At 42.7% G+C, this 26,966-nt stretch overlaps 1 protein-coding gene across 6 annotated transcripts in view; it reads right to left on the bottom strand.

Annotated features, from left to right (window-relative positions):
- The window catches only part of ELMO1 (engulfment and cell motility 1), a 573,189-nt gene that overhangs the window by 337,275 nt on the left and 208,948 nt on the right, over window positions 1-26,966 (bottom strand). For 4 of the 6 annotated variants that reach the window (XM_070468476.1, XM_070468477.1, XM_070468479.1 and 1 more), the window contains exons 10-14: window positions 24,959-25,037; window positions 19,439-19,483; window positions 18,341-18,391; window positions 15,535-15,657; window positions 13,783-13,914 (exon numbers count right to left, since the gene is read on the bottom strand). In XM_070468476.1, the coding sequence (XP_070324577.1) occupies window positions 13,783-13,914; window positions 15,535-15,657; window positions 18,341-18,391; window positions 19,439-19,483; window positions 24,959-25,037 (430 nt within the window). Of the gene's footprint in view, window positions 1-8,043; window positions 8,158-13,782; window positions 13,915-15,534; window positions 15,658-18,340; window positions 18,392-19,438; window positions 19,484-24,958; window positions 25,038-26,966 lie in introns of those variants that run through there. The other 2 variants (XM_070468480.1, XM_070468481.1) reach the window with 2 other exon arrangements.

The following is a 26,966-nucleotide window of genomic DNA, read 5'->3' on the forward strand; positions in this document are numbered from 1 at the left end:
CACACCCAGCACTAAAAATAGCGCAGGGCTATCTATACCTTGTTGAGTCACTAGGAAGCACTAAAAATAGGACAATGCAGAAGGCTCTTTACAGGAGGAGCATCAACTTTGTTTCCTAGCTCTCAAAAACAAATCGGACAGTTCCTATGTTACAGGCCATCCAATTTTTCTCTTCTCGTCAATTTCTCTTCTGCGCGCAGATGGACACACACACCTGTGCACACACACATAAGCACAGATGCATGTATGTGTATGGAGGGTGGGGGGTAGTGGGATGCCCCAAACAAGCAGTCTGGGTGAGGGATTAGCCACAGAAGATAATCGGGGTATGGGAGCTGAAGTGGGGCTGGGGGTTTGGGGGTTCTTGTGGGAGTGAGAGGGCGAGCTAAATAAACTAGTAAGCCTATCACACATCCTCTGCTCAGAGAAACCCACACTGGGTATTCAAATCGTACTATACTGACAGTATTCCCGCCACTGGAAGGCCTACAATACCCCCATATGCACACATAGAAAAAGGGCTGCAAGAATCTATTCCAAAACAGCATCCTCTTTACACTACCGTCAAAGTGAAACCCTCATCTTTAACCACATACTCTCCTAATTTAAAATGATCAAATATCACCCAAAGCCCCGAGCACAAATTGTTCATGACTTGTCATCAAAGGAGCATTTTCTTCACATTTTCCAGTTGCCCTTGCTCATCACTCATGTTCCTCCTTCTCAGCCAGGGCTAATCCGCACTGGTCCCTTTGTTTACCCTTGAATTCCTGCATGTCCAAACACCTCCCCTTCCATGATGCCCATCTCCAATGTCTGCGCCACACGGAGTTCACCTCTAACATAGGAAAAGTCACGGCTGTGCCTCGAGCCTTGTGGAGGCTCCACTGCATGGGAACCGTTTGGCCCGGGTCCCTAGATGGGTTCAAATGCTGCTGCTAGGGGGGTGGTCACTGCGGCTATTTTGTCACTGATATAAGACCAATGGAAACCCTAGTGGGCCTCCTTAAAATGACACAGAGCCAGCAGGCTAGTCAGTTTGGTGAATATTTAAAGAGGAGGAGCAGGAATAATAAGAAAGCAAAGGGTTCACGCACACCCATTACCCTTTTCCGACTACAGAAAACTACAGACGTTTTTGCCTCCAGAAACATCTCAGAACTGCATGTCATCTCTTACTGGTAAATTTGTGGGTTTTCAAGGGTGCAGAGAATTCTTCCTGTTCCCCTTTCTTTCCTCTTTGGAGTGAACAACACAGGACATGTGCCAAGATGCCTGAGCCGGGACAGTTCTTACATAACCACCTTATTCTCAAATTGGTTCTGGTCCCTTCCATTGGAAAGGTTTTGACAGCCTTCCTACACATACAAAATGCCATACCCAGAATTAGAATCCCACACCACGGAGCCAGCTCCTGGTGTATAAATTACTTCCTCCCAGACATAAAACAGGTCTGCATGGCTTGTTCACACCTCCTCTCCCAAGGTCACATCACACGAAATTCAGAGCTATGAGACACACTGACAAATGGTGACCATTTGGAAAAAAGGGGAAAAAAAAAATTATCAGGAAAGAGAATGAGAATAGAAGGCCCACTAACTTGACCTGGGCTGTTCAATTGCTGTCCAAGGCAAGGGCGACAGCAAGCAGGCAATTGCGCCAGGGGTCTCCGTACTGACACTTCTTCACCCTCTCGCCTGCACCCCGGAAGAGCCAGCACTGCTTTTCAAGATGCTCTGATACCAGCCTAGGTGTGCTAAGTCGCTTCAGTCGTGTCTGACTTTTTGCAACCCCACACACTGTAGCCCACCAGGCTCCTCTGTCCATGGCATTCTCTAGGCAAGAATACTGGAGTGGGTTGTCATGCCCTCCTCCAGGAGATCTACCTGACCCAGGGATCGAACCCACGGCTCTTATGTCTCCTGCATTGGCAGGCAGGTTCTTTATCACTAGTGCTACCTGGGAAGACCCCTGATATCCTACCAAGGGCAAAATCAAAAGGTTCAGTCACAAAGCAGAACATGATGGGAAGAGATGTTGGATGTTTACAACAATCCATCATAGGTACCAGAATCCCATAACTGCTTGTCCTATTTAAGACTCTGATCAAATGCTCGAGCTCTAGAGCTGCCTAGCCTAAGTCCAAGGTACTCTAAAGGGCTACCCTGTACGGAGTCAGCCAATTGAAAAATGTTTCCTGTGGTGAACAACAAAATTTCTTTGATTTACATTGTGATTTTGAGCCCTCCTGCCTCTTGGAAATCCTCATAGGAGCAGGTGTCTATGAGGACCAAATCCTTAAGGACATGCTTAACCATGGGCTTGAATGCTAGTTCCTGAGCTGCTGTTCAAGGCAGAGGAAAAGGACTTAACCTCTTCATTAGACACTTCTTGAAGATTACAAAATTCCTGCCCTGTCTGACGCTTTTAAAAAATTCTCTAGAATTCATGGACTTTGGGACCTATTGTGCATGTGCGTGCACGCTCAGTCATGTTTGACTCTGCAACCCCATGGACCATAGCCCGCCAGGTTTCTCTGTCCATGGAATTCTCCAGGCAAGAACAGTGGAGTGGGTTGCCATGCCCCTCTCCAGGGGATCTTCAGGAATCAAACCCGGTCTCATGCATTACAGGCAGATTCTTTACCATCTGAGCCACCAGCAAAGCACTCTTGGGACCTATTATCCCTCAGATTAGCTCTACTTTGAAGCCACTTATTTCTACTCTCTGATACCGTTGGTTCCAGTCAGTTGGAGAACTGTCAAAACACAGACCCCACACTCACTGTGGCCACCCAACCCAGAGGGTAACAGCACTAATTAGAATTTATTAAATTTCTCTCAATGTCAGGCAGGTTTGATTTCTGTTAACTCATGAATCTCAACCACAAAGCTTAGGTAGGAACTATTACTATGCTATTCTTACTAATGCAGATGATGGGATAGAGAAAGGTTAGGTAAATTGTCCAAGGTCACACAGCTGAGAGCAATGGAGCTGGGATGCAAAACCAGGCTGTCTTGGCCCCAGAGTGTGTGTCCGTAGAGCAGTGCTATATTATCTCAGATGAAACGGACTTATTTATATATCATTAAGCCCACATTCTCTGTGCATCACCTTTGCACCCACTGGATGGTAACCCTTGCTACAAAATCCCATGTACAAAGAAAGAATGCCAGGAAAGGGTTACTTGAAGGAGTCCGTGACTAACACGGTTTAATAAGTTGCCTCCATAGCTTTGTTTTCAAGGAGACAAAATTCTTGTGAGTTTTAAGCTGAAGTTTAAGGCAGAATGTTTTGGCTGGTGCAGGGCTCAACCTTTTAAAAATTACCCCACCAAGTTCTCTGCCTTCTAAGAGCTGCTCTTGATAGAAAATAATCTTCTGTCTGGAGAGTAACTTCACACACATGCCTTTGTGTGGAGCGCCCCCTAGTGACTAGAAGTCAGCACTAACAGGAGATAAATGACCCACCTTGGGTACAGTGATGCTGAGAAAGCTTGAGGGCAGGTGACAGAGGACGAGACGGTTGGATGGCATCACTGATTCAATAGACATGAGTCTGAGCAAACTCCAGGAGACAGTGAAGGACAGGGAAGCCTGGAGTGCTATAGTTCCTGGGGTCGCAAAGAGTTGGACACGACTTAGCGACTGAACAACAACAGGAGGACTGAATGGGAGGAGAATGGGGAAAACAGCAAACAGGAGAAATCCATCCTCTCACTGAGCTCTCAGTAGTCACCTGAGAAATTCTGCCTAGAGTTAAAATTAATTACATTAAAACACGAGAGGAGAACGAAGCCCAAATATTGTCATGGCAATGAATCACAGTTCATTTGTTGATAAAAATTTTCCTTTACAATATTTCTTTTAAAAATATAAAGCACTTCAAGAGCACAGTTATTCTCGAGCCCCTTATAGGGTTGATGGATTTTTTTCCCATCTTCACATGGCATCCATGGGTAACTCTTGGGGGGCAGATTCTGAGATGAGACTGTCCCCAGTTCTTGCGCCTCTGCACTCCTCTCCCTTGCTAGGGAAGGGAGCAGGAAGTAACCTGTCACGTACTAGAAGTCACCGAGCTGATGGAAGTGCAGACAGCACCAGCCCTGATAGAGGAGTCAGACAGTGGTAACGGGCCCACCTGTCAGCTCCAACAGCGGCAGCGAGCCTGCGTGGGGGCCGCCCCTGCAAGCCGGACACACCACGCCCACTCGGACCGTCCTTTCCCACCCCAGCCAGCCGGCAGAGGAGGAAGAAGAAATAAAAAGCCTGCAAGTGTTCCACGCGAGACTTCTTGATGTCCCTCTGCATCACCAGCGAGTGTGATGACGCGACCCTAGACGGAGGCGGCCCTTTCACCACACCGACCGGAAAAGCCCACCGCGCAGCAGCCCTGTCCAGTGATCGCCCCACTCAGTTCAGTGAGGGAGAAGTGAAGCCCCACATCCCATCTTCTGGTTCTGCCAGAGACTTTCGGAAGCGAACTTTTATTCTACTGTGTGTGCACCCACAACTTCAACAATGCCATGGTCTCAGCACTTAAAACCAAACCTGAAGACAGTAGATGCTACACTGTACATCATTGATCCAAAACATCCAAGGCAGACACTGCAGAGCCCATCCTGGCCACGTGTCCTCTCTTTACCTCTAATGAGGAGCTGCCAGACTCTTGCCTGCCAATCAAGGAAGTGACTAACAGAACTGCCTGCAAATTTTGGCTTAAACTATTGGTATCCTCAAATAATGCCCTTCTTTGGCTTTCCCTTTCACATTCCCCTTGCTATTTGTTGAAGTGAGGAAGAGAAAGGCAGGGATAAAAGGGAAAGAAATGTTCAAGAGGTTCAAGATAGGAGTCTCGGTGATATCTCTGAACAATTAATTCCAGAAATGGATACTTAAAAGGGGCTTCCCAGGTGGCACTCTGGTAAAGAATCAGCCTGCCAATGCAAGTGACACAAGAGACGCAGATTGGATTCCTGGGTTGGGAAGATCCCCTGGAGAAGGCATGGTTACCCACTCCAGTTTTCTTGCTTGGAGAACCCCATGGATAGAAGAGCCGGGGTAGGCGGGGGCGGGAGCTACAGTCCACAAGGTCACAAATGGCTACTAAAAGAAATAGTTGAAAAATGAATCCATAAGATTCTACTCACCTGAGAAATACATATCATGAATCAGCTCAGACTTCCACGATAGCTTTGTACCACGTCCCAGCTGGTTCATTTTTATTCCATTTACCACTGCTACACACTCCAAGTTATTGTTGTTCCATGCTTTAATTATGCATATTTTTAAACCCCCAAAAACATTATTATTATCATTGTTTCTACAGTTGATATTCATCTGGATTTTCTATTTACAATGCATTCTTTCTTGCATTTCCAGACTAAGACAGAAGAAAATATTCGATGTATAGACTCTTATGCCCCATATAAAATATTTTCACAAAAGCATAAGGAAAAATAATTGCAAATGAGCATCAGGAGATGTGGGTGCTGCATATAAATGCTCATTGGCTATGAACAGCAGGCAAATCTCACTTAACAAGGAGGCCTGGTGGGCATCTTAGAATGGTCCTAGCTTCTGCAGGGCCTTGTTGAATGCTAAGCAGACCTCCTGAAGAGATCCTAAGGCTTCTTGTCTTGGCCCTACAGCTTCACACTCCGCAGGCTGATAAGCGGAGCTGTAATATAACTGGGTGTCCCAGTGGCTGATACTCCCGAGTCTGTCGGGGGTGAGGTCTGATTGAGAGTCGTCAGTGGCTGTGGGTTACTCCATCTGCTGGCTGATTCTGCTCAGGCTTCACTAATAACTGGTATCTCTCGGCTGGTTCAATAATGCCCGGCTCTTTGTGACCCTGTGGGCTGGAGCTCACCAAGCTCCCCTGGTCCAAGGGACTTTCCGGGCAGGGATCCTGACTGGAGTGGGCTGCCATTTCCTCTAGCAGATGCACACTGCTCTGTTAATTCGTTTCCTTTCAGATGGAGCAAGACTAGAAATGATTAGGACCAGGGTCTCACTGCATTTTGAATAGGGAAAGGCGGTTTCTGAACAGAATGGACCAGAACACAGTGTCCATGAGGCAGAAGACAGAAGATGTGGTTCTGGGCAATAAGTGCGTGCTGGTAACTGCCTGTGATTTCATCCAGACTGAACCTAAACATTCAGGGAGCTCAGTTATCCCTTCATCACAGTCTGTAAAAGGTCCCTCCTTTGGGTGGACTGGGTAGGCTGGGGCCGGGTGGTCTGACTAGGACTTGCTAGAGCTTCCGTGCAGAGAACCCCAGCCTAATTAGTGGTCCCTTTTTTTATGACCTATTTTTCATGGGTCACATCTTTAACTATTTGAAATTAAGGTTTTTGGTTAGGAATACTATTCCAATTATTTAATCATCCCTATGGGAAAAAGTGATTTTCTTTATTAAAATCTGCTTTAACTTGTGGTTCCAGAAATGCTTGAGAAAGGGGGTTGAGGACAGCAAAAATTAGGTAAATGTTAAAATTTACTTTCCATATAGTCTAGATTCTTGCTAATACTGTCCTTGTAGTCCAAGCGACTGAATCACATTCTCAGTGACAAAACCTTTAAGAAAGTCCTGTTAGGAGTGATGCTAAAATATAAGCCAGACTCACCCAAGGCTGCATTCTCGTCTATGCAGAATGAGTTTGGAATGAAACTTGATTATAGGATGAAAATTCACCTAATTACAGGGATGTAGTATTTGGTACAGCAGCAATTTCAAGGCAGCTTCTTGAAATAAATGACTCAAGTCACAGTAGGTTATAGTATTCACACCCGCCCTGACTGTCCTGAGTGGTGCCGTGATTTGCAGACATTTGCTGAAGTCTCACATACCTGTGAGATCTTGAAGGATGGGCCATCTCTTCCCAACTTAACATGTAGGGGACAAGTGGTGAGCACAGAACTGAGCCTCGGACCGCCTGAGCTTCTCCTCTCCTTGGCTCACCCCAGCCTGAAAGCTCTCCAGGGCTTTACAGTACATTGATTCTCTTTGTTTCTTATACTTATGGTCTATGAAATCATCACAGACACTGAGCCATTGTTCTTAAGGGTAGTACAGGTTTAGGTTCCTTTTAGCCCCTGGTCACAAATTTTTGTCAATCGATCAATATATAACCTTATTGTATGTGCATTTCTGTTTAAAAACTCACTATGTAACATATTGTTGATTCATTAACACAACTCACAGCAACAGCAGTGTCACTCATGCCTGAAGTAAGTTTATCTAATACACAGGTTTTCTCCATAAGACACATACATCACAGCCTTCTACGCTTAGGAAGACTAGACAGCACTTAAGCACAATGTTTGGGGCCATTGTAAATGGTAAAATCACCAAGAGAAAGCACAACATTTCAGAAAATGTGTCCTGGGCTGGATTGCAAAAGGGATACTCATTTAAAATAAGAGTTGAAATAAGAAGGCAGCTACCTTGCTGATATCATGAGACTGCCCAGTAACTCAATGTTTTTGCCACTATGTGCTTGTCTGCAAATGACTGTGAAAGCCCACGATGACTGATTTCAAGGTTACAAATAAATTGTAGTGAATGGGTGAATATTCAGGTATGGAAGCCATGAAGATTTACTGTCTCTTTTAACCGCTCTGAATTTAAAATTCTCTATAACTGGTCCCTTGCTTGCAATGCCAACTCTACTGCTCTGCCCCCAGGACAACATGAACATTGGCCATGACAAATTTCTTGCAGTTTCCCAAGCACACATTATTCCCTCATCTTTAACTGTTGTTTTGAACCATGCATTTTCTCATTATCTTCCTAGGAGCAACTTACAACTCTCACATTCCCCCATCATTGCCTCTCATAGTGTCATGGGACACCGGGCAACATTCCAATGACAATATTAATAGTAGTTATAACATTGTCCAAATTGCTATGTCCGGGTATCGTTCTGTACAATATATAAATGTTTACTCATTTAATCCACACAACAAACCTATAGACAGAAACAACTAACATGCCCCATTTTAAAGATAAGAAAATTGAGACATGACAATGTCAAGTACCTTGCCGGAATCACTCAGCCTGTGGGTGGCAGAGTCAAAGACAGCCCTGGACAAGCGTAATCCCAGTGTCACACTCTGCTAGTAGCTGTTGATTTCCAGCAGCATTTAGACTAAGATGCTTTCTTCTGTGGTATGGGAACAGAGATGGAGATGGAGATGGAGATGGAGGAAGAGATATATAAATATGCATCTCATTTCATATCCTGCCATCTGTATTTGAGAAAAAATATATTAAAATGACACCAAGCACTGCATATATAATTATGGATAATTATACTTGTGCATAAGTATCTTCTATCACCCAAGAAGGTAAAAAAATCTTTTAAAAATTTGAATGTAAATCTGTATTCATCATTTGTTTTTTCATTTTCTTATATTTTCTAATGCTTTGGAATCTTGGGTCCCTGCTGACATTGGAGGGGCTCCCCTGTGCAGAGTGACCTACTTTCTAGAGATAAGAAGGTTGCCTTCATCCCCCAACAACCTCCTTTATCAGGTGTTTACTCTCGGGGCCACCATCCACCTGCCCTAATGAACACAGGGCCAAGTACCAGACAACACAGGGCAGCATGCAGGCTCCAGAGCTCAGGGAGATTAATCAAACCAGCTAGTTCTGAGTCTGCTCACCCGCTGTGCCTTGGCGTTCCCGCAGAAACCACAACAAAGGCTGTTGCCTGTGTTTTCCCCTTGCTCCCTCTGTCTCCTGACCGACCCTGGTGGCCCCTTATGTTCCTGTGAGGTCACATGCTCCCTCCTCTTGGGATTTATGAATAACAACTTGCCTGTTCAACAACAATCATGTAGGGGAAGAGCTGGCCTTATTATACCTCAACTACATTTTAAAAGGGTCTTAATTCTGAAATAATATTTTTCCCAGTACCTTGTTTCACTATTACATGTTAGCCTTTTTTTTCTGTTAAGACCATCTGAAAATGTTAAGGTAAATGCTTATCAAAACACTTCATATTAAAAGCACATTATGCTGTTCAGAAAGAGTTTCTTTTTAAAAATGAGCTTATTTTATCCCCAGTCAAGCTGAAGAAAAAGAAAAAGGCAACTAAGGAAAAAACCCACTCTTTTCCATTTTTTGACATCTGCCTTAGTCCAAGAGGGCTCAAGAAAAAAGAACTACAGATACCTCCTCTTAGACTGCACAAAGGTAAAATCCACAAATAGAGAAGCTATCAATTTGACACCAAGACAGTCACATTCTAAAGGGTCTGTGGCCAGGAGCTCAGCTCTTCTCAGGGTATGCAAAGCATTCTGCACAGTTCCTAGTCATTATAGTCAATAGGGCATGGTCTATATAAAGGTATTTCCTGTGTTTTCAAAATAAAATCACTCTAAAAATGTGAATCTGCCTTCTGTCACATTGAGCAGCACACATACCCCTTCTTAGAAGTTCCAATAAGATTAGTATTAATGCAGACATTCCTGACTCCCTCTTCTTACCAGGGAATCTACAAGCATGTCCATTTTGCAACTCAGAAACCATTAACTAAAAGATCTTGGAAGAATAAGTAGCTTTGTGTTAAGAGTAAGTGCTTTTCTGTGTTATGACTAACCATACAAGCCATTTAGCCACTTCAGATTGGGACTTTAGAATGATTTCACCAGAAAAATCTGCTCTGTTGGGATGCTGCGCTGAGAAGAAATGTGAGGCCCATCTGCCTTCTCAAAAGTGTCGTGCTTTATTATCCAGTAACAAACTGTTCTTCTTGCCTTGTTGGAGCAACGGCCCCTCCACTGCGGAAAACGTAAAAAGCTGCCTATGATTTCCTTGATATGTGCTCTCCAAAAAGTAAGGGAGGGAGGTGCCATTGGCTGGGAGCCTCTGCCATGCCAGGTGCAAGGCCAGTTGCTAAAAGATGCTCTTACAGGGCCCTCCAGCAGCTGCCAAATAGAAGAGCACCTGCCCAGCTTCATCCTGAGGACACTGACACCCAGATAGGTTAAATAACTGCCCCGTGCTTGCATGCTAAGTCGCTTCAGTTGTGTCCGACTCCTTGCGACCCTATGGACTGTAGCCCATCAGGCTCCTCTATCCATGGGATTTCCCGGCAAGAAGACTGGAGTGGGTTGCCATGCCCTTCTCCAGAGAGTGTTCCCAACCCAGGGACTGGAACCACCTCCCGCGTCTCCTGCTCTGCAGGCGGATTCTTCACCACTGAGCCGCCTGGGAAGCTCACAGAACTGCCCGACTGGCCAGTTATTAATAAATGGCTCGTTAGTAGCAAGCGGCTTTTTAAGTGGGAAGGATGAAATTAAAGTCTAGACTCACTCAACTCCCAAAATTTGTCACTTAACATTTCCTACTCAGATGTAAAAAAGAGGAATTACAATCTTATATGACTTGAACTTTTCTTCAAAGAGATCCAAAAGGTTACCCAAATCTCAGACTGTGGAGGAGGTCGGCAAGGAGTTTACAGACAAGACTACTCCTCCTTTGGAAGCACAGAGAGAATCCTTTACCAGGAAGCTTCCTGCATCCAGAGCTTTCCAGGACAGATACTTGACGTTCTCCACCAGCTTTCTGCGTTTTGCACAATGGCCTCTAGGTGGCACCACCAGCCTGTGTTTCCATTAGTGCTGCTTCTGCTAGGTCGCTTCAGTCGTGTCCGACTCTGTGCGACCCCGTAGACGGCAGCCCACCAGGCTCCGCCGTCCCTGGGCTTCTCCAGGCAAGAACACTGGAGTGGGCTGCCGTTTCCTTCTCCAATGCATGAAAGTGAAAAGTGAAAGTGAAGTCGCTCAGTCGTGTCCGACTCTTCACGACCCCATGGACTGCAGCCTACCAGGCTCCTCCGTCCATGGGATTTTCCAGGCAAGAGTGCTGGAGTGGGGTGCCATTGAGGCCTGTCTATTTCTGATGACAGGTAGTCAAAAGAGAAAATTTCTGCTTGTGAAAGTGGTTGCATCATTTCTAGCATTAGAAATCATGACTAACTAGTCTTTTCAGTTTCTCCATTACCTGATGCAAGATCGTGGCCTGGAAGACGTTTCAGAGGAAGGACTAAAATTGAAAGCTCAAAGAAAGTACCAGGGAAAAATGAAGGAAATCAACACTCCCTTTTGGTTATTCTCTGTTCAAGATCTTTGCTTTTTTTAAGATGACTTTTCAAATCCTTGGCGTGGAGGCCACATAAGTGCTGAAGGCCTTAAAACCACATCAAATTAACTTCTACTTTAAAAATGCAACATTCTCCATAAAGTACTCACAAAGCAAAAAACACTCAGCAGACGTTGAAAACTAACACAGAGACAGACCCCAGAAGCCAACTATGGAAGGAATTATCAATCGTGTTAAGACAGATGGAGCTCCATCGAGAAAAATCACTCAGAGTTTGGCTTGTGGGATACCCTGGAGATTTCACACAGGACCAGAGCATGGAAATAAAAAAGGAGGTGTCTCATACCTCCCACCCTCGTTAAGTCTATCCTTCCTAGAGACCTGCAGTAACACAAAAAGCTGGGATAATCCAAGTTCTACCGAGCGGTCTTTCCTCAACTTCCCTCTCTCCTCTGTCCCTCAGACACATGCCCAGGACAAGAGATGACACTGTGTGTTCTGGGACCCAACTGCCCCTGACAAAAACCACTAGGACCTGGGTCAGAGACACATTGTGTCCAGGGATCAGTATGTTTAAAGAGCTCACTTTGCATTTTCCACATTGTTCAAATGCACTAGAAATCCAGGTAGTATCAAAAGGAGGAACATGAAGTGGCAGTAACTCAGGTGTACCCTACCACCAGGCTCCCCTCCGGGATGGACTATCAGGATCAAGGGGAAGCAGTTCGAAACGTACACACCTTGGTCTTTTCCCTGGCCACTCTGATTAAGACCTACGGGTAAGAGATTGGATGATTTTGCACAACTTCCCAGGTGATTTGCATATGACTTCTGGCTCAACATGGGGCTTCCCTGGTGGTTCAAAAGGGAAAGAATCTGCCTGCAGTGCAGGACACCCGGGTTCAATTCCTGGGTCAGGAAGATCCCCTGGGGAAGGAAATGGCAACCCACTCAAGTATTCTTGCCTGGAGAATTCCATGGACACAGGAGCCTGGCAGGCTCCAGTCCATGGAGTCACGACTGACCGACTAACTTTCACTTTCACTTTCCTCACTCAACACATTAAAGTAAAACCTGGAAGGAACTGTCGGGAGGTAGCATGCAAGCTGCATCCACAATTCCACAGCTAACTCCCTAGTAAACAGAGTCTGCCAACGCACAGGTGGGTGAGAGCAGGACCGGGGCCACCTTGGAACCTTGATCATCGACACACATCAAGCACAGGGACTCTCACTCTCCATCAGTCTTGGAGTTTTTTGCTAAAATTTAGAAAAACAGAGTCAGCTAAAAGATCAAATGGAATGTCAAAGTCAAAATTTGGGATATGACAGCATAAAAATGAAGCTCTGTAAAGCAAGTTGCAAAGCTGAATACAATGCTTCACAAGTGTTCTTATTAGAAAAAGCATGTTAAGACTACCAGTAAAAAAGGCATAACATCAAATTATTATGGTTTTTTTTCTAGTTTTACAAATATTATTGGAGAGGTTTATTAAAAAGTTACTCTGATGCACCAATGGTTAAAATGGAAATTACCCAGTGTTTGTGGAAAGCAATTTGATGATATCAAAAGCTTTAAAAATATATACCATAGAAATGCTAGTTCCATGGATTTATCCTAATGACATGATCAAGGATGTACATCAATACTGAGAGGCAAAGATGTTAATTGCAGACTTACCTGTAATTTTAAAACACTGAAATACTCAGTAAAAGAGCTTGGCTAAATAAACTGTAGTACACTCATATAATAAAAGCTCTTCAGTAATGAAGAACAATGCATATAACTGATGTGGAAACATTTTCAAAGAATTCCCACAAAAGACAAGGTTTTCCAAATAACAATAAAGCATAAATACCAATGCGTACAAATGAATATTAATATTAGTGTGTGTATGTATATTCAAGGAAAGAGTATTTGAGTTATAAAATAATGCCCGATGATTTCTAATTACTGAAGACAAAATTCTCATTTATGTTGGTTATGAAGGAGGTAGAAAGAAACCCAAATTTACACCTGCAGAATTTGAGGTTAAGAAGCCAAAGGTCATATAGAAATGTGATAATGATAAAAGCAAAAATGGACCGGAAGCAGAAACAAAAACAACAGATTATATTCAGGACAAGGCTGTGTTCCAATCTGCAAACTAAGTAAAAAGAAAATCTAAGTGGTAACTAATTAGCATCCATAGCAAGACAAAAGTTTTAGGACAATATAAACTGCGTGTCACACCATGATTAAATTTCAGGAGACTCTCAATCTGATTTTGATATGGAATCGACATATGTGAATAACCCAGTCACCAGCCCCAAATAAGGTTTCTGCCACAGTTGCCATCACCCATTTCATGTAAATAGAATCTCAGCCTCCTGTGAAGTACATCTAACCAAGTCTAGATGCTTTCCGGGCTAACTACTCTTGGTTACACTTAATCAGAACTGAATAAACAAACTCAGTATTAGTCACACTTGTACAAGTTATTCCATTCCGCTGCAGCCAGAAGAGATTTTCATGTGATCCTGTTTAAATCAGCTAAACATCTGGAAAATGTGGAAACTATTCTGTAAGGCACAGGAGGACCACAAGCTCGGAGGAGACCTCGCTTATGTGGCTGAGGTCAGGCCCCCGGGTGCTGGAAGGAGAGGGCTTACTGGAGATGTCTTACTTACTATGAAGCCAAGTTTTTTATAATCCCGGGTATACATGGACTTGCGCTTCTCCATGCTGCCACTGCTGTTATTTGGTTCAGACTCTGCATCAAAAGCAATTCTTCGAAGTTCAAATATGATGTCCCGCTGAGCCTGAAGGGGTTAGGAAGGAAAAAAAGGGAGTGAGAGAGAGCTGTCTTCATTCTGTGACGTTTCATCTACTCCCTCATTCCCCAGGGTCTAAATGAATCACTGGGTACAGGCAAAAGGGAAACAGATAAAAGGCAAACAATGTTCTAAGTTACAGCTCTGTGAACTTTTTTTCCCCTCCTGCCACTCTCCCTGCTGGTCAGCCCTGGCTTTATTCCACAGTTATCCTCATGGCCAAGCCCCTTGGAGCTCTGGCATCAACTGCCCTGTGACATTCTCAAAAAAAGCCCCGAATATGATGGAAGGCTTGTGATTGGAAAAAGCGAAGTTGGAGGATCTTGAAGTCCTGTACTATCAGAAATAAAGTGAGAGGCACGTAAGATTTGAGAACATTAGGTAAGTGATAAGGGATCCCTAACTCCACTGAGTGACTTCATAGAGACAAATCTGAAAAACAGTTAAAATGGTAAAGGTTCTGTGATGCATGTTTAACCACAATAAGAAAAAGGCATGTATCTTTTACATAAAAAGGAGGAGGTTTCCAAGAAGGGGAGGGCTGTTCCACCTCTGGACGCATTGCCTCTCAAACTAGAAGTCATAAGGCAGTCTCATCTCTCTGTGATGATTGCACTTGGCCTTGCCAGAAGTGTGGGGCACATCAGACGGCTGCTGGAAGCCTCTGGATCATTCTTAATCGCGTGGCCTCACGCCACGAATGAAGTGCTGCGGCAGTTACACACTTCGCATGTGTGTCCACATCTGCCAGAGATCAGACCCTCACGTGCCAATAACGAGTGTTTTCCTTTCCAAAGCTGCAGCGCTGTTTAAGCTGCAAATATGCTACAGCAGCGCTTCCAGCTGTTTCCTCTCACTCTGCCCTCACACAGTAAAGTTCCCCCAGAGCCTTTTGGATCAAGACTTAACCTCTCAAGCACAACAGCCAGAGACCTAGAGAGATCTACAGCAGAGAGCCAACTGACAGAAATGGAAGCCCAGAAATCAGATGTAACCTGGGACCTCCACCCCTGGCTCTGACCACTGGAGAATGGAAATACTCTCTCAGCCTGTAGAAGCCACATCACACAGAGCTACCAAGTGGCTCTGTGTCCTGGGGAGTTGATTCCAAGCTATCAGTGTTTGTAGTCATGCAACGTCAGGCTTTCTTATCCAATAAGGAAAGAGTATGCATGTGTTCAATGCATAACAAAATAATTAATTTATTTTATTCTACGATCCTATGCATGCTTAGTCACTCAGTCGTGTCCAACTATTTGCGACCCTTTGGACTGTAGTCTGCCTGGCTCCTCATTCCATGGAATTTTCCAGGCAAGAATACTGGAGTGGGTTGCCATTTCCTACTCCAGGAGATCTTCCTGACCCAGGTATTGAACCCCTGTCTCCTGTGTCTCCTGCATTGAGAGAGGAGTTTTTACCCACTGAGCTGTCAGAGAAGTCCTCTCTGATCCTAGATTCATCTAAATTTTAAATTCATTCCCCTAAGTTGTGATATGATAATAATATTATCATCATGAAAAGCCTCCTGGTTTCTAAGAAGCTCAAGAAAAGACTTTTAAGGATGTTCTTTCCCTCATATGCTCTGACTGTTGTCTAATGAGCACTCACCTGGTCCTGGGGGTCCATCTTGGTCATCATCCTATCTTCCAAAAGGTTAAAGGTCAGCACCTGAAGCACATACAGCTGGTGTGCCATTTCATTGTTGATGGCCCGCTGAGCTCGGATGACATGCTAGGGAGATGGTTCATGGGTGAAACTTTTTTAAACAAAGGAAGAAAGTAACAGCAAGTAGCCTAATTTACCCACCCCACCCCCATCATGATGCAAAGTAGAAGCTCAGAAGACCTCATTTGGAAGCACGGGGCATGGAGGTGGGTGGAAACACTTTCAAGAGAAAGATGCATGCACAGGTGACCCTGGACTTTTCCTTTACATTTCAGGACCCAGTAAGGTTCCTGATCTTTAGGCCAGAACTGAGGAAAGACCTACTGCATTCAGGGAAGAGGGGTGGTACGGAAGGAAATGGAAAGTTGGTGGCTATTACAGCCATATAAGGGAAGGTATGCCTAAAATGAGAGCATCTTGAGGAGAGCTGTGGATTTCTACAACAGAAGCACTCCTTGCCTGCTTACCTTGCCAGAAAGATAAACTGTACATATGTACTGTAAGCAGTTGTGCCATCCTCTTACCCTACAGCTGTCTTTGAGAAGTGATCCCACATCTAAACAGGGAAAGCTTCAGAAGCATCACACAAAGGCAAAGTAACTATCAGATCTGTCATTAATTCACTATGGACACTATATAGTGACCACTACCCCCACAATGCAGTGAGTGAATTTTTTTTTTAGAAAGTGACCCTTCCCCTTAGAAACAGAACCAAAATGGAATAAACATAAAAGGAGTGACAGGAGACTATAATATGTAGGCCTTTGTCCCCTCAAGGGCTGGGTTTGAAATGGATTTCAAGACTTGGACCTAATATGCATCTGCTTTGGCAGAAACCACAGTTGTGCCTTAAACATGCCAGTCAACCAGAGATTTTTCTGGCGGTTCAGTGGCTAAGACTCTGTGCTCCTGATGCAGGATGCCCAGGTTTGATCCCTAGGCAGGGGATTAGATCTTGCATGCTTCAACTAAGACCTAGTACAGGCAAATAAATAAATAAATACTTTGTAAAATGCCAACCAACCAGTCAAAGTGGTAAAACACCCACTCGAATGAGTTATTTTGAATTACTAGGCCCAACCATGTCTTGCTGTCTCAAGGAATTTTCTCTGGGTGCCCTGAACCTGGCGTGCACCTGGACTCCACAGCCCGGCTCTGAGCACCATGATGAAACAGCCAACTAAAGGAGAGGTGGGGTGAAGAACAAGACATAGAAGGAAGTCGCTGAACAAAAATTAGGTGGATTGGAGGGTGGGAAGCCAAGCAATGGGATGGGGGGGAATCAAACCTCATATCCTCTAATCTTCCCAAAAGAGTGTGAATTCTTGGTGCATGTTTAGTGTCCAAAGTGTATGGGCACTAAAGCATATGGCTATTTATTTTATTAGTAACTCAACAGTATCTGCACTCTAAGTTCTTGCCAGAAAATACCACCCAACTTTAAACTTCCAGTCATCAAGATCTCATTTAAAAAGTCATGCTGAAGTAAACTGATCTTTGAGACATGGTAGCTACAGTCATTTCACCCACTCCATCTCTGGGCATTCTAACTCCAACTGCCACACGAAGGTGATATCAACCACAGGCTAAGACTGTAATTCCAGATTTCTATTCTTTCATCACCCTACTCTCCACCCCCTACACAAATACCTTCATTGCTCTATGATGAATATTGTTGCTTCCACTTATTGAGAGTGAGTATAAAAAATAACCATATTTTGAATCCCTCTGCAATTTCTACAAAACCATTCTTGGACAAAGAATATATTAGAATGTTCTGACAATACCCATTTCAGATTCCAGTTCCAGGGGGTGGAAATATGTCATCCTACAAAGACCTGGGGTACCCCTTTTATCAAGTAACGAAAAGTACACTCATATGGTTTCTCTTTATCCTTAACAGCCAGGAAGTTTAACATCAAACTTGATGACAAATTGTAGTCATTATTATTGGCTTTGGATTCTAGAGTATTTATTTTATTTGCCCTCATAAGGTTTTTAATTTTTAATGGCCTCATGATATTGGAATGTATGTGTATGTGTGTGTGTGTAACTATATGCTTGCAGAACTCCTTTTTGGAATTACACACACATAAATCTTTACTCTTTTTTTTTTTTTTTTTGGTAAGCAGAAGAATCAATCACACATGTTTCTTTCAGCCTTTAGTTAAAAGTCAAGTAGCAGATAAGGCCTCAGGAAATCTTGCTGTTTGATTTACTTCTAAACTTTCACAACGTAACATGCAGAGCTTCTTCTCGACTGAGGTTTCAGGTATTTTTTGCGTCATAGTGAATGAGTGGGTTTCATGCCTGACCTTCCTGCCTTTCTCTAGCAAAATGGCCCAGGAAAATGATGGTCAAAATTTCAGGACTTCTCTCAGAGTCTGATATGTTTCTCTCTAGTTTCCTCATTAAAAATGGTATTAGCTCATATTGGTGGATTTGTTAAAGTCAGGAAGTCCCTAATTTCCTTAAATACAAAGTTAAAGCTCTGGTGAGTATAATAAACCTGCCACAAGGTGTTTCTCTCTTCCAGTGACCCCCACCCTCCAATCACAAGGCCACCCCTGGGGGAAAGCTTTATTTATTCCATTTCCAAAAGCACACTTTTACCTCCTTTCTACTTCCCACGGCTTGATCACAGAAGCAAGTCATAGAACAAATCACAAAACCAAGCCAAAACAGGAGATCAGCAAATCCACCAGACCCTTCCTCCCCAACAAGGTGCTCACAGCACACAGGTACTCACCGTTAAGATGATGGAACGCAATTGCTTCTGAGCCAAAATATTTGCCATCTCCTGTGGAAGAAAACACGCAGACAGACAAGCATCAGTTAGAAACATTTCCACGTGGCCCCAAATGATTTTATTCTGGGGTGTGCTTCAAAACTGGATATCAGCAGTATTTCTTACCAAAGAAAGGGTTCAAATGGACCGTACTACTCAACTGACTTTGTGAATGTTGTTTAGATAATACAGCAATGTCCAAAAGCAAAGGAAAGAAATTTGTCACCTGTGACTTCTTTCTTTCTCTTTTTGTTTCTTTTTTTGAATTCCTTCCTTCCAGGAAAAGGTGAGTACTAAATCAAAACCAAACACTCCAAATGAGAGCAGTGGCTCTCCACCAAAATGGCTCATCGGCTTTTATTAGAATATATATGTGCAGAGAGTTGTTACTACAAGGCAACATGTGCCCGCACCTAGGAGATTCCAATACTAGAGAGCCATCACTTTAAAGTTCTAAGACTTCTAAAAGCCATTTCATCTGAATCTGTGCAAAACCACACATTGAGTAGTACATACCCCAAGGCCTAAGTCTATGCAAATGAATTGAGTGAAGTTTTAGCAAAGGACAGACATTTGGGCAGACGCTATGCTCTAGGCCCACACCCCGTCTTCCTGGGCCTCAGTTCTGCAGACTGTGTATTGTTGGCCTACCTTACTGGCATAGAGGCTGTGCAGGTGATTTTATTAAATGACATGATTTACAGATGCTCTTTCTAAACATTGTCAAATAGATACTAAGGGAAAATTAAACAGCTGAACGCAATCAGGGTACAGACATCCAAAAGGAAAAATACTGCTCATATTCAGGAAGTCACTGGAACATTTATTGGTGGAGGGGGTAATTTTAGTGTCACGACTCTTACTGAGTAGAGAAGAAACTAAGTTATGATTTAAAAACACAACCATGAATTTGATCAAAGTCAAAATCAACTTGTAGAAAGCAGGGCAAACTCAGAACAGGGGGAGGAAGTACACGGGGGTGCGCAGGCAGGGCTGGACAGGAGCAGAATGAGGGCGCAGGGCCTGCTGAGTGCTGACAAAGGGAACGTGGGGACTTACAGTCAGAGGACAATCAAGGATGTCAACACTGCTGTCTACACCAACCTAACGGCCATCGCCACCACAGAAAGGTAAGCAAGTAGGAGAGAAAAGGGATGGAAATTCAGAGCACTCTGTTAGACATCACAGCTCAATGTTAACGTCCCTGCTCATCCACAGCATTAAAGAGACACGTGTACAAATACTCTAAGGTGATCTAAAAAGGCTAGAGACTGCATCAGTCAAAATCCAATGCTGAATCCTCTTCCAACCTCTTAAAAACAAGAAGGCAAGGACAAGGATACCTTCAGAAATAAGTTAAATGGTGATCCAGAAGGAAGCGCCCTTCCACGGGGTGAAGAAAGCATGCCTTCTTCATGATCAAAGCAGAAAAAGTCCATCTTTTTTTTTTTTTTTATCTTGGACCAGAAGAAAAACAAAAGCCCAACATTCCTTTCATTCCTTTTCTTTTATAAAAATAAAAGTATTGCTTTATTGGCACGCACACATAAATCCTCTGTGCCTATGTTAGCCTGACATAGATGTGCTTAGTCAATTAGTCGTGTTTGGCTCTTTGCGATCCCATGGACTATAGCCCTCCAGGTTCCTCTGGCCAGGGGATTCTCCTGGCAAGAATACTGGAGTGGGTTGCCATTTCCTCCTCCAGGGGATCTTCCCAATCCAGAGATCGAACCCATGTCTCTGTGTCTAGTGCACTGTAGGGGGATTCTTTACCGCTGAGTCATCAGGAAGTCTATATTAGTCTATCAACTTATAAAGCTTTAAAATAAGTTAGAAGGGATGATATACTTCCAACATTTACTAGAGCAGTTATTATAATGATCTATTTATGACATTTATCTTCTGCAGAAGAGTATGGTCCTCTCAAGGGCACATAGATTGTCCTTTTCATTTTTGCATTCCCAGCCCACAGCACAGTGACTGATGCAGAGTAGACAATGAATGTTTGATAAAACAGTCTGCTACCCTCTTAAAGGAACTGGAGCATGATCAGAGAGAAAAAAGAAAAATCCTTGTCCATATCATGGATTATTTTTGTCCAATGTTAAAGGATGATTTGAGAGAACTTGAGAATCTATGGAGAGTGTTTTATATCATTAGGATGATATAAAAGTATATGATTGTGGTATAGTCACTAAGTCGTGTCTGACTCTTGCAACCCCACGGACTACAGCCTGCCAGGCTCCTCTGTTCATGGGATTGTCCAGGCAAGAATACTGGAGTGGCTTGCCACTTCCTTCTCCAGGATAAAAGTATATAGATAAATATAAATATGGATATGAATATCGGCATACCTCAGAGATATTGCAAGTTCAGTTACAGACTGCAAATACCTTAATTAATATAGCTCACACTAATATTTTGGCTTCCAAGTGCATACAAAAGTTATGTTTCACTATACTGTAGTCTATTAAGTATGTAATACATTATGTCTAAGAAAACAAAGTACATAAAACATTTTGTTAGCCTCTTAAAAGAACCAGTGCTTAATAAGAGAGAAAATGGAAAAATCCTCATCCACATCATGGATTTTTTGTTCAATATTAAGGAATGGTTTGAGTGAACCATTAAGAATACTTTCTTGCTGGTGGTTGAAATGGTAAAGAATCCGCCTGCAATGCGGGGGACCTGGGCTCATCCCTGGGTAAGGAAGATCCCCTGGAGGAGGACAAGGCAACTCAGTCCAGTATTCTTGCCTGGAGAACTCCCATGGACAGAGGAGCCTGGAGGGCTACGGACATGACCGAGTCGGACGTAAAGAGTCGGACATGACCGAGCGACTAAGCACAGGACAGATTGCTAAAAAAATCATAACATCATCTAAGTCTTCATTGACTTGTAAGCATTTTTGCTGATGGAGAGCTTGAAAATTTGCAAGAATTACCAAAGATGCCATGTGAATAAATGCCGTTAGATAATGGTGCCAGTAAACTTGGTTGATGCAGGGTTGTCACAAACATTCAATGTATATATATATTAGTATCTGTGAAGCACAATAAAGCAAAATGCAGTAAAACGAGGTCTGCCTGTATAGATATATTAACACGGAAAGATGTCCACAAAATCATGCTTAGTTTTAAAAGTATTTTTAAAAATAAACAGTGCATGCAATATGATCACATCTAGTGAAAAATGATGTCTGAGGGGAAGTCTTTGCACAAAATAAAGTAGGAAGTAGGCCCATGAGAGTCCCACAGGGGTGAGTAGTGGTAGTGTTTCCCTCTCTGGGGATGCAATTATAGGTGTTTTTAAACCTTCTTCCTTTGTAATCTGTATTTTCTGATTTTTCTACCAAATCTTTAAGCTAAAAGGTTTTTTTTTTGTGTGTGTGTGTTTTTTAAATAATGCTTATCAAAAATAGGTGCTTGTAGAGAAATTTGGAAGGGATCTGACAAACTTCTTCATCATGGAAATAATAAAATGAATAATGGCGACTAATTGTAAGAAAAAGGATCCATTTGCCCACCTAACAACAATCCCCTCTCCCGTAAAACAAACACCCTTTCCCTTCATTTGGGCAGGAAAGGGAGCCTCTCCACTACCTGAGAGGCAGGCATGACCCGACCCCTCACCTCCCAGGGAGGCTGGCAGGGCACCATCACACAGGAGGCGGTTATACCCCCGTTGTAAGCTCAGTGTTCTTCAGGCAGGTCAACTCCATGAATTGCAAAACAAAAATGTCTCTTAGGTTTGCCTGCCAAGTAAAAAGGTCTGACTTTGGTGGCATTCTTCTTCAGTAAAAGCAGAGATAAGGTATAGGTATTTAAAATCCTTCCAAATTCATTAACATTTTGAAAAAAAAAAAAACAAATAATGGAGTCCTACCAATGTGTCTGACCTCGAGTTGGAAAGAGATATTGAAATAAATAAAAATTTTTGACTGAAGTGGAATTTATCCAATGTCTAAAAGCTTTAAAAAAAAAAAAAAAACCAAACAAACAAACAAAAAAAAAAAAGGGACATTTCTGTAAATCCAATAAATAAGTGTTATGTTTTAATCTAACTGGAGTAAGAAAATGGACTTGATGTCTCCCAAGTATCAGGAAGTTCTTTACCAGACAAATACAAGGCCATTCTGCAGGAGATGCTTCCTTGACAGGCATTCAATGGGATGCTTTGCAGGTAAGAGCAAGAATGAGGTTGGGATTCTAGTGTGGACTCTTAATCAGCTCAGCAGCCAGTCAAGTTCCTTACCTCTTTGATTCTCAATTTCCTCATTTATAAAATAGAAATAATAAGATTTTCTATAGATATTAGGATTAAAAGAAATGACATAAAACATGTTTGCAAGGCGGACTCTCAAATATTATCAGTGACAGGCTTTGGCAAGTTTTCCTATTTGCCAAAAAATTTCAGAACTTTCAATCAATAACAAATATATAACATACAGTAAGACATTACCAATTAGCTTGAGCTTTTGCTTTATCAGATTCCACTGATATTTAAAAAATAATGACAAATAAACTTTCCTTCATTATGAACGTAAAATAATTTTTAGGGCCAACTCTCTCTTAACTCACTAGAAAGTATTTTAAAAATTAAAAATCAAAATATTCATTTTCTTGACAAACAACAGTCACTGATTCATCTTAAATTCAACATAGTCTATAAAATCCAAGTTAATTTTCTATTGACAAGTACTGTCATTTCTATTTCAAAGACTAAAATATGAATTTCCTGCTGATTAATAAGCACGCTTTCTTAGTTGAATTGTTTACTTGAGTGACTTAATGTTATTAGATGACCCTTTGTGGTTAAGTATTAATACAGCAATATACGTACAAACTGTGCTTTGTCAGTTTCAAATAGCCTAATTTTTCAAAATTAAAAAAGATTTGATTAGCAGAATTCAAGCCTAATGTTAATGGCATTTCTAGTATAATGGTACCCTATTATATTTTCACCGTTATCATTACCCTGAAGTCAGCATAGATTGGCATGTAATTCCCTATTTCTTCATGGTCATTCAATTCCAATTAGTCAGATTAACAGTAATTTTAGTGTAACAGAAAGATGCAAGGGGTATGCATCTTACTTATGTCGAGATGCAGAGATCCGAGTGAAATTGTAGCACGTGGGGTGAGCGTTGAGCTTTCCTTTCCTCTAATCTAGCTACAGAGGGAAAGACAGTTTCAAGAGTCTAGGTCAGTGTTCTGGCCTAGCTCTTGACCCCCCACTCTACAAGCAGCTATCATTGGTCTAGCCAGGCATCCCTGGTCTGGCTAGCAGAAGAATCAAGCTTCTCTGTGATGCCCATATTAGGCTTGTAAACATATGCAGGCAACTTGCTGGCCTGACGGGAATTATCATGACCCCAGTATTTAGATATAAATATAAAAGGAGCAGCCCTACCTATGATCCCACTTAAGATCTGCAAAGCTGCCCTGAAAAATCCAGCCTGGAAAATAGGCCTGGGGAGGGCAGGCACCTCCTGGCTCCAGCCAACACCAAACCAAAAGCACAGGAAACTAGAAAGCCAGTCTGCTTATGTGCAAATGTAACTCCTAGGAATGAGCAAACAAACATAAATGGAAAACAAACCAGAAACCCTCATATTTAGCCACTGAGGTTTAAAATCCCTGGCAACGAAAAAATAAAGTAAAAAAATAAAATTCTTGACACAGTGTTCAGTAGCATGCTAACCTTCTAAATTCTTCTAAAACAATTTATTAGTAACTGTCATAAGCTCCCCAGTATACTTTCTAAACGTTGGAAGATCTCATATTTCCATCTAGTTTCTAAAGGGAGTCAATTGTGACCAAGGTAACAAGTATGTTATGTTGCTGGAGAAAGAAAAAAAGAAAGGATTCTGAGATATGAGCCAAGTTCTAAGACATGCAAAAGCGCCACTTCTTCCACAGCCACTTTATAATCGTCCTTTCCCTTGCTGAAGAAGGACCAAAGATTGACAAAGGTACATTTCAAGCAGGTATATTTAAGGGGTTCCCTCCTTCTGATGACACAGAGGAGAGGAAATGAATTGCTCACTCCTCCCGGGCACATTCACACATGGACAGCAGAAATATCACTAAGCAAAGAGCCTCTCTTACATATGAAAGGTTCTCTCAACTGCGGCAGCAATTTACACGTTCCCTTTCCCATCTTCCCACCTCACATCTCCCCCAAGCAAAGTGTGACAGTTCTCAGAGTCTAGCTTTCCTCATCAGAAAAATGGGGACAATCCCTCCCTGGCCCCAGTGAGTATCTAGTGAAATGATGGAAAACCACAGGGACTTCTAACTCTGCATCAACCACAAAAGCAGTTTCCTTTTTTTTTCAGCTCTTTGTTTGGGGCTTCTATACTGGGTTTCACATGATGAAAGAGCTTTACCTCTGAAACACTTCATCTCCAACTAGCTCCCACTGGATCTGTGAATGATCCCAGTCTGGCCAGGCAAACCGCCGAGCAGAAGAGAACCCCAGAGTTGTTCCTGGGATTGGAAGGGGAGGGCTCTCCCTGCACCAAAGCTTGTCAGCCCTGGCTGTCACAGGCTTTATGACAGAAGAAATGCAACTTACCTGCCTCCTCTCATCAGGGGCCTTTAGGAAAAGTGCATTAATCACTGCAATGGTATAGGTCTGGATTTCTTGATCTGTCCTATAAAGACATAGAACAACATACAAAGTCAGAAAAGACCACCCCTCAGTGAGACCACGATAAGGGTCATGATTATTTCCTCAAAAAGGGTGAGAGAGAAAGGCAGGACCCAGAGGATGCAGTCAGCACTGTGTATTTCAACCATGAAAAGCTGGAAACACATGAGGAGACAATTACTATTGCTAGCCAGACAAAACACACTCACCCAGAGATAAAGGTGGCCAGTTGGCTCTCTTCCCTTCTCCTCTATTAGAGTTAAAAATATGGACCAGGGGATGTGGATGTGTGTGTGTGTGTGTGTGTGTGTGTGTGTGTGTGTGTGTAATTTTCTGTCTGATGCATGAAGTACATCTGGGAACAGTCCTGGGTGTCCCCACATTCCTGGGCTTATTATAGAAGAAACTGCTTTGTCTCCATGGCAATATTACATATTCGAAAAATCTACTTCCAACTAGAAACTTTTAAAGAATAAGAAGGATAGGTTTTTATGTTTACAAATTTGCTTTTCACAGGAATGAAATCAGAAATTCCAAATGAAGCCAAGATCTACAGTTAGGTGCAGGGTAAATAGTAAATATTAAGCATAGCACAGCACAAATAGTAAATCAGAAGGACCCAAGGCATAAACAAAGAGCAGAGGCCGGTGAGCTACATTTAGAGAGAATTTAGGAAGAGGCAGAGCTTATTACACATCCTCAGGAAGGATGAAATTCTAAGTGCGGTGCCCCACTGGCTGGCTGTGTGGCCTTGGACAAGTTCACAGGGTGTCCCTACACAGCTTCCTCATCTGGAACGCTGGGTAAAAACACACTCATTTCAAGGAGCTGCTTTTAGGATAAAATGAGGTAATGCACATAAAACCTTTAGTACAGCACTTGGCAAATAAGAAACTCTGCTCTTGGCAAAGTGCACTGTAAATGCACAATGATGCCCTTGAGATTCAGAAGAAAGATACAGACTTTTAAGCTGATACAGGTCGCATTCAGGGACATGTGAAATTGGTACCATTTCCAGAGTGATTTCACACAAAATCATCATTTTAGAGCATGGGCTAATTTTCCCTGAGGCCACAGTCTATAGCTTGTGTGACTTACAATTTTACACTCTAGTCACCATCCTCTACCCCCAAATGAAGGAAACATCTAATGCACTTGGGTAGTTTAATATAAAGTTTAATTATAAACACATAGTCAACATTTTTGGTATATTGAGAACTACTGAATACTCCCTTGAATCTCCATTTTACACCCCCAACCCAAACAGGCCAATCAGGTTTCCTCTTGAAAATCTGCCAGTGTGACCTGAGACCAGGGGCAGCAGTTACTGGGAGCCAAGTCACATCACTGCCAGCCAATACGCCAGAGAAAAGGCCTGTTGTGAGAACTCCAAGGAAGCCATAGTTTCTGTCCTTCCCAAGGCTTAGCTACTCAAGTCATTCCTCGGTTCTATAAAATGCCCCAGTATCCTTTCAATAAACTCCCTGTCCTAGCTCAGGATGCTTCTTGCCACCTGCGATCCAAAATACTTTCATTGATCAAGTGGCATCCTACAAGGATTCCTTCTCAGGCTCGTATCATCAGAGGCAACCTTACTAGTTATCTAAGGGTGGGGAGGAGAGATTCCCCCAAAACCCAAGGCTGCTAGGGCAGCTATCAAGCATCTTAAAATTTTGTATTTTATAAAATACACAAGAAAAAGGTTATTGTAATCACCTGGAGACAAATAAAGAAGTCTGGCTTTAAAAACTCTTAATTAACTATGAAAATTCTCATATCACAGAAAATACTGTATGATGAAGGATAAAGACTCTATTGAGAACTTAAGAGAACAAATTGCTTTATTGTATCTTATTAAAAGCAAAGCTCTACACTATCTACCAACGTTCATCAGAACTGAGTCCCTCCCAAGGCACTCGGGACACACTAGTCT

This window comes from Odocoileus virginianus, chromosome 1, assembly GCF_023699985.2.
Source record: "Odocoileus virginianus isolate 20LAN1187 ecotype Illinois chromosome 1, Ovbor_1.2, whole genome shotgun sequence".
In the NCBI taxonomy this organism is placed as follows: domain Eukaryota; kingdom Metazoa; phylum Chordata; class Mammalia; order Artiodactyla; family Cervidae; genus Odocoileus; species Odocoileus virginianus.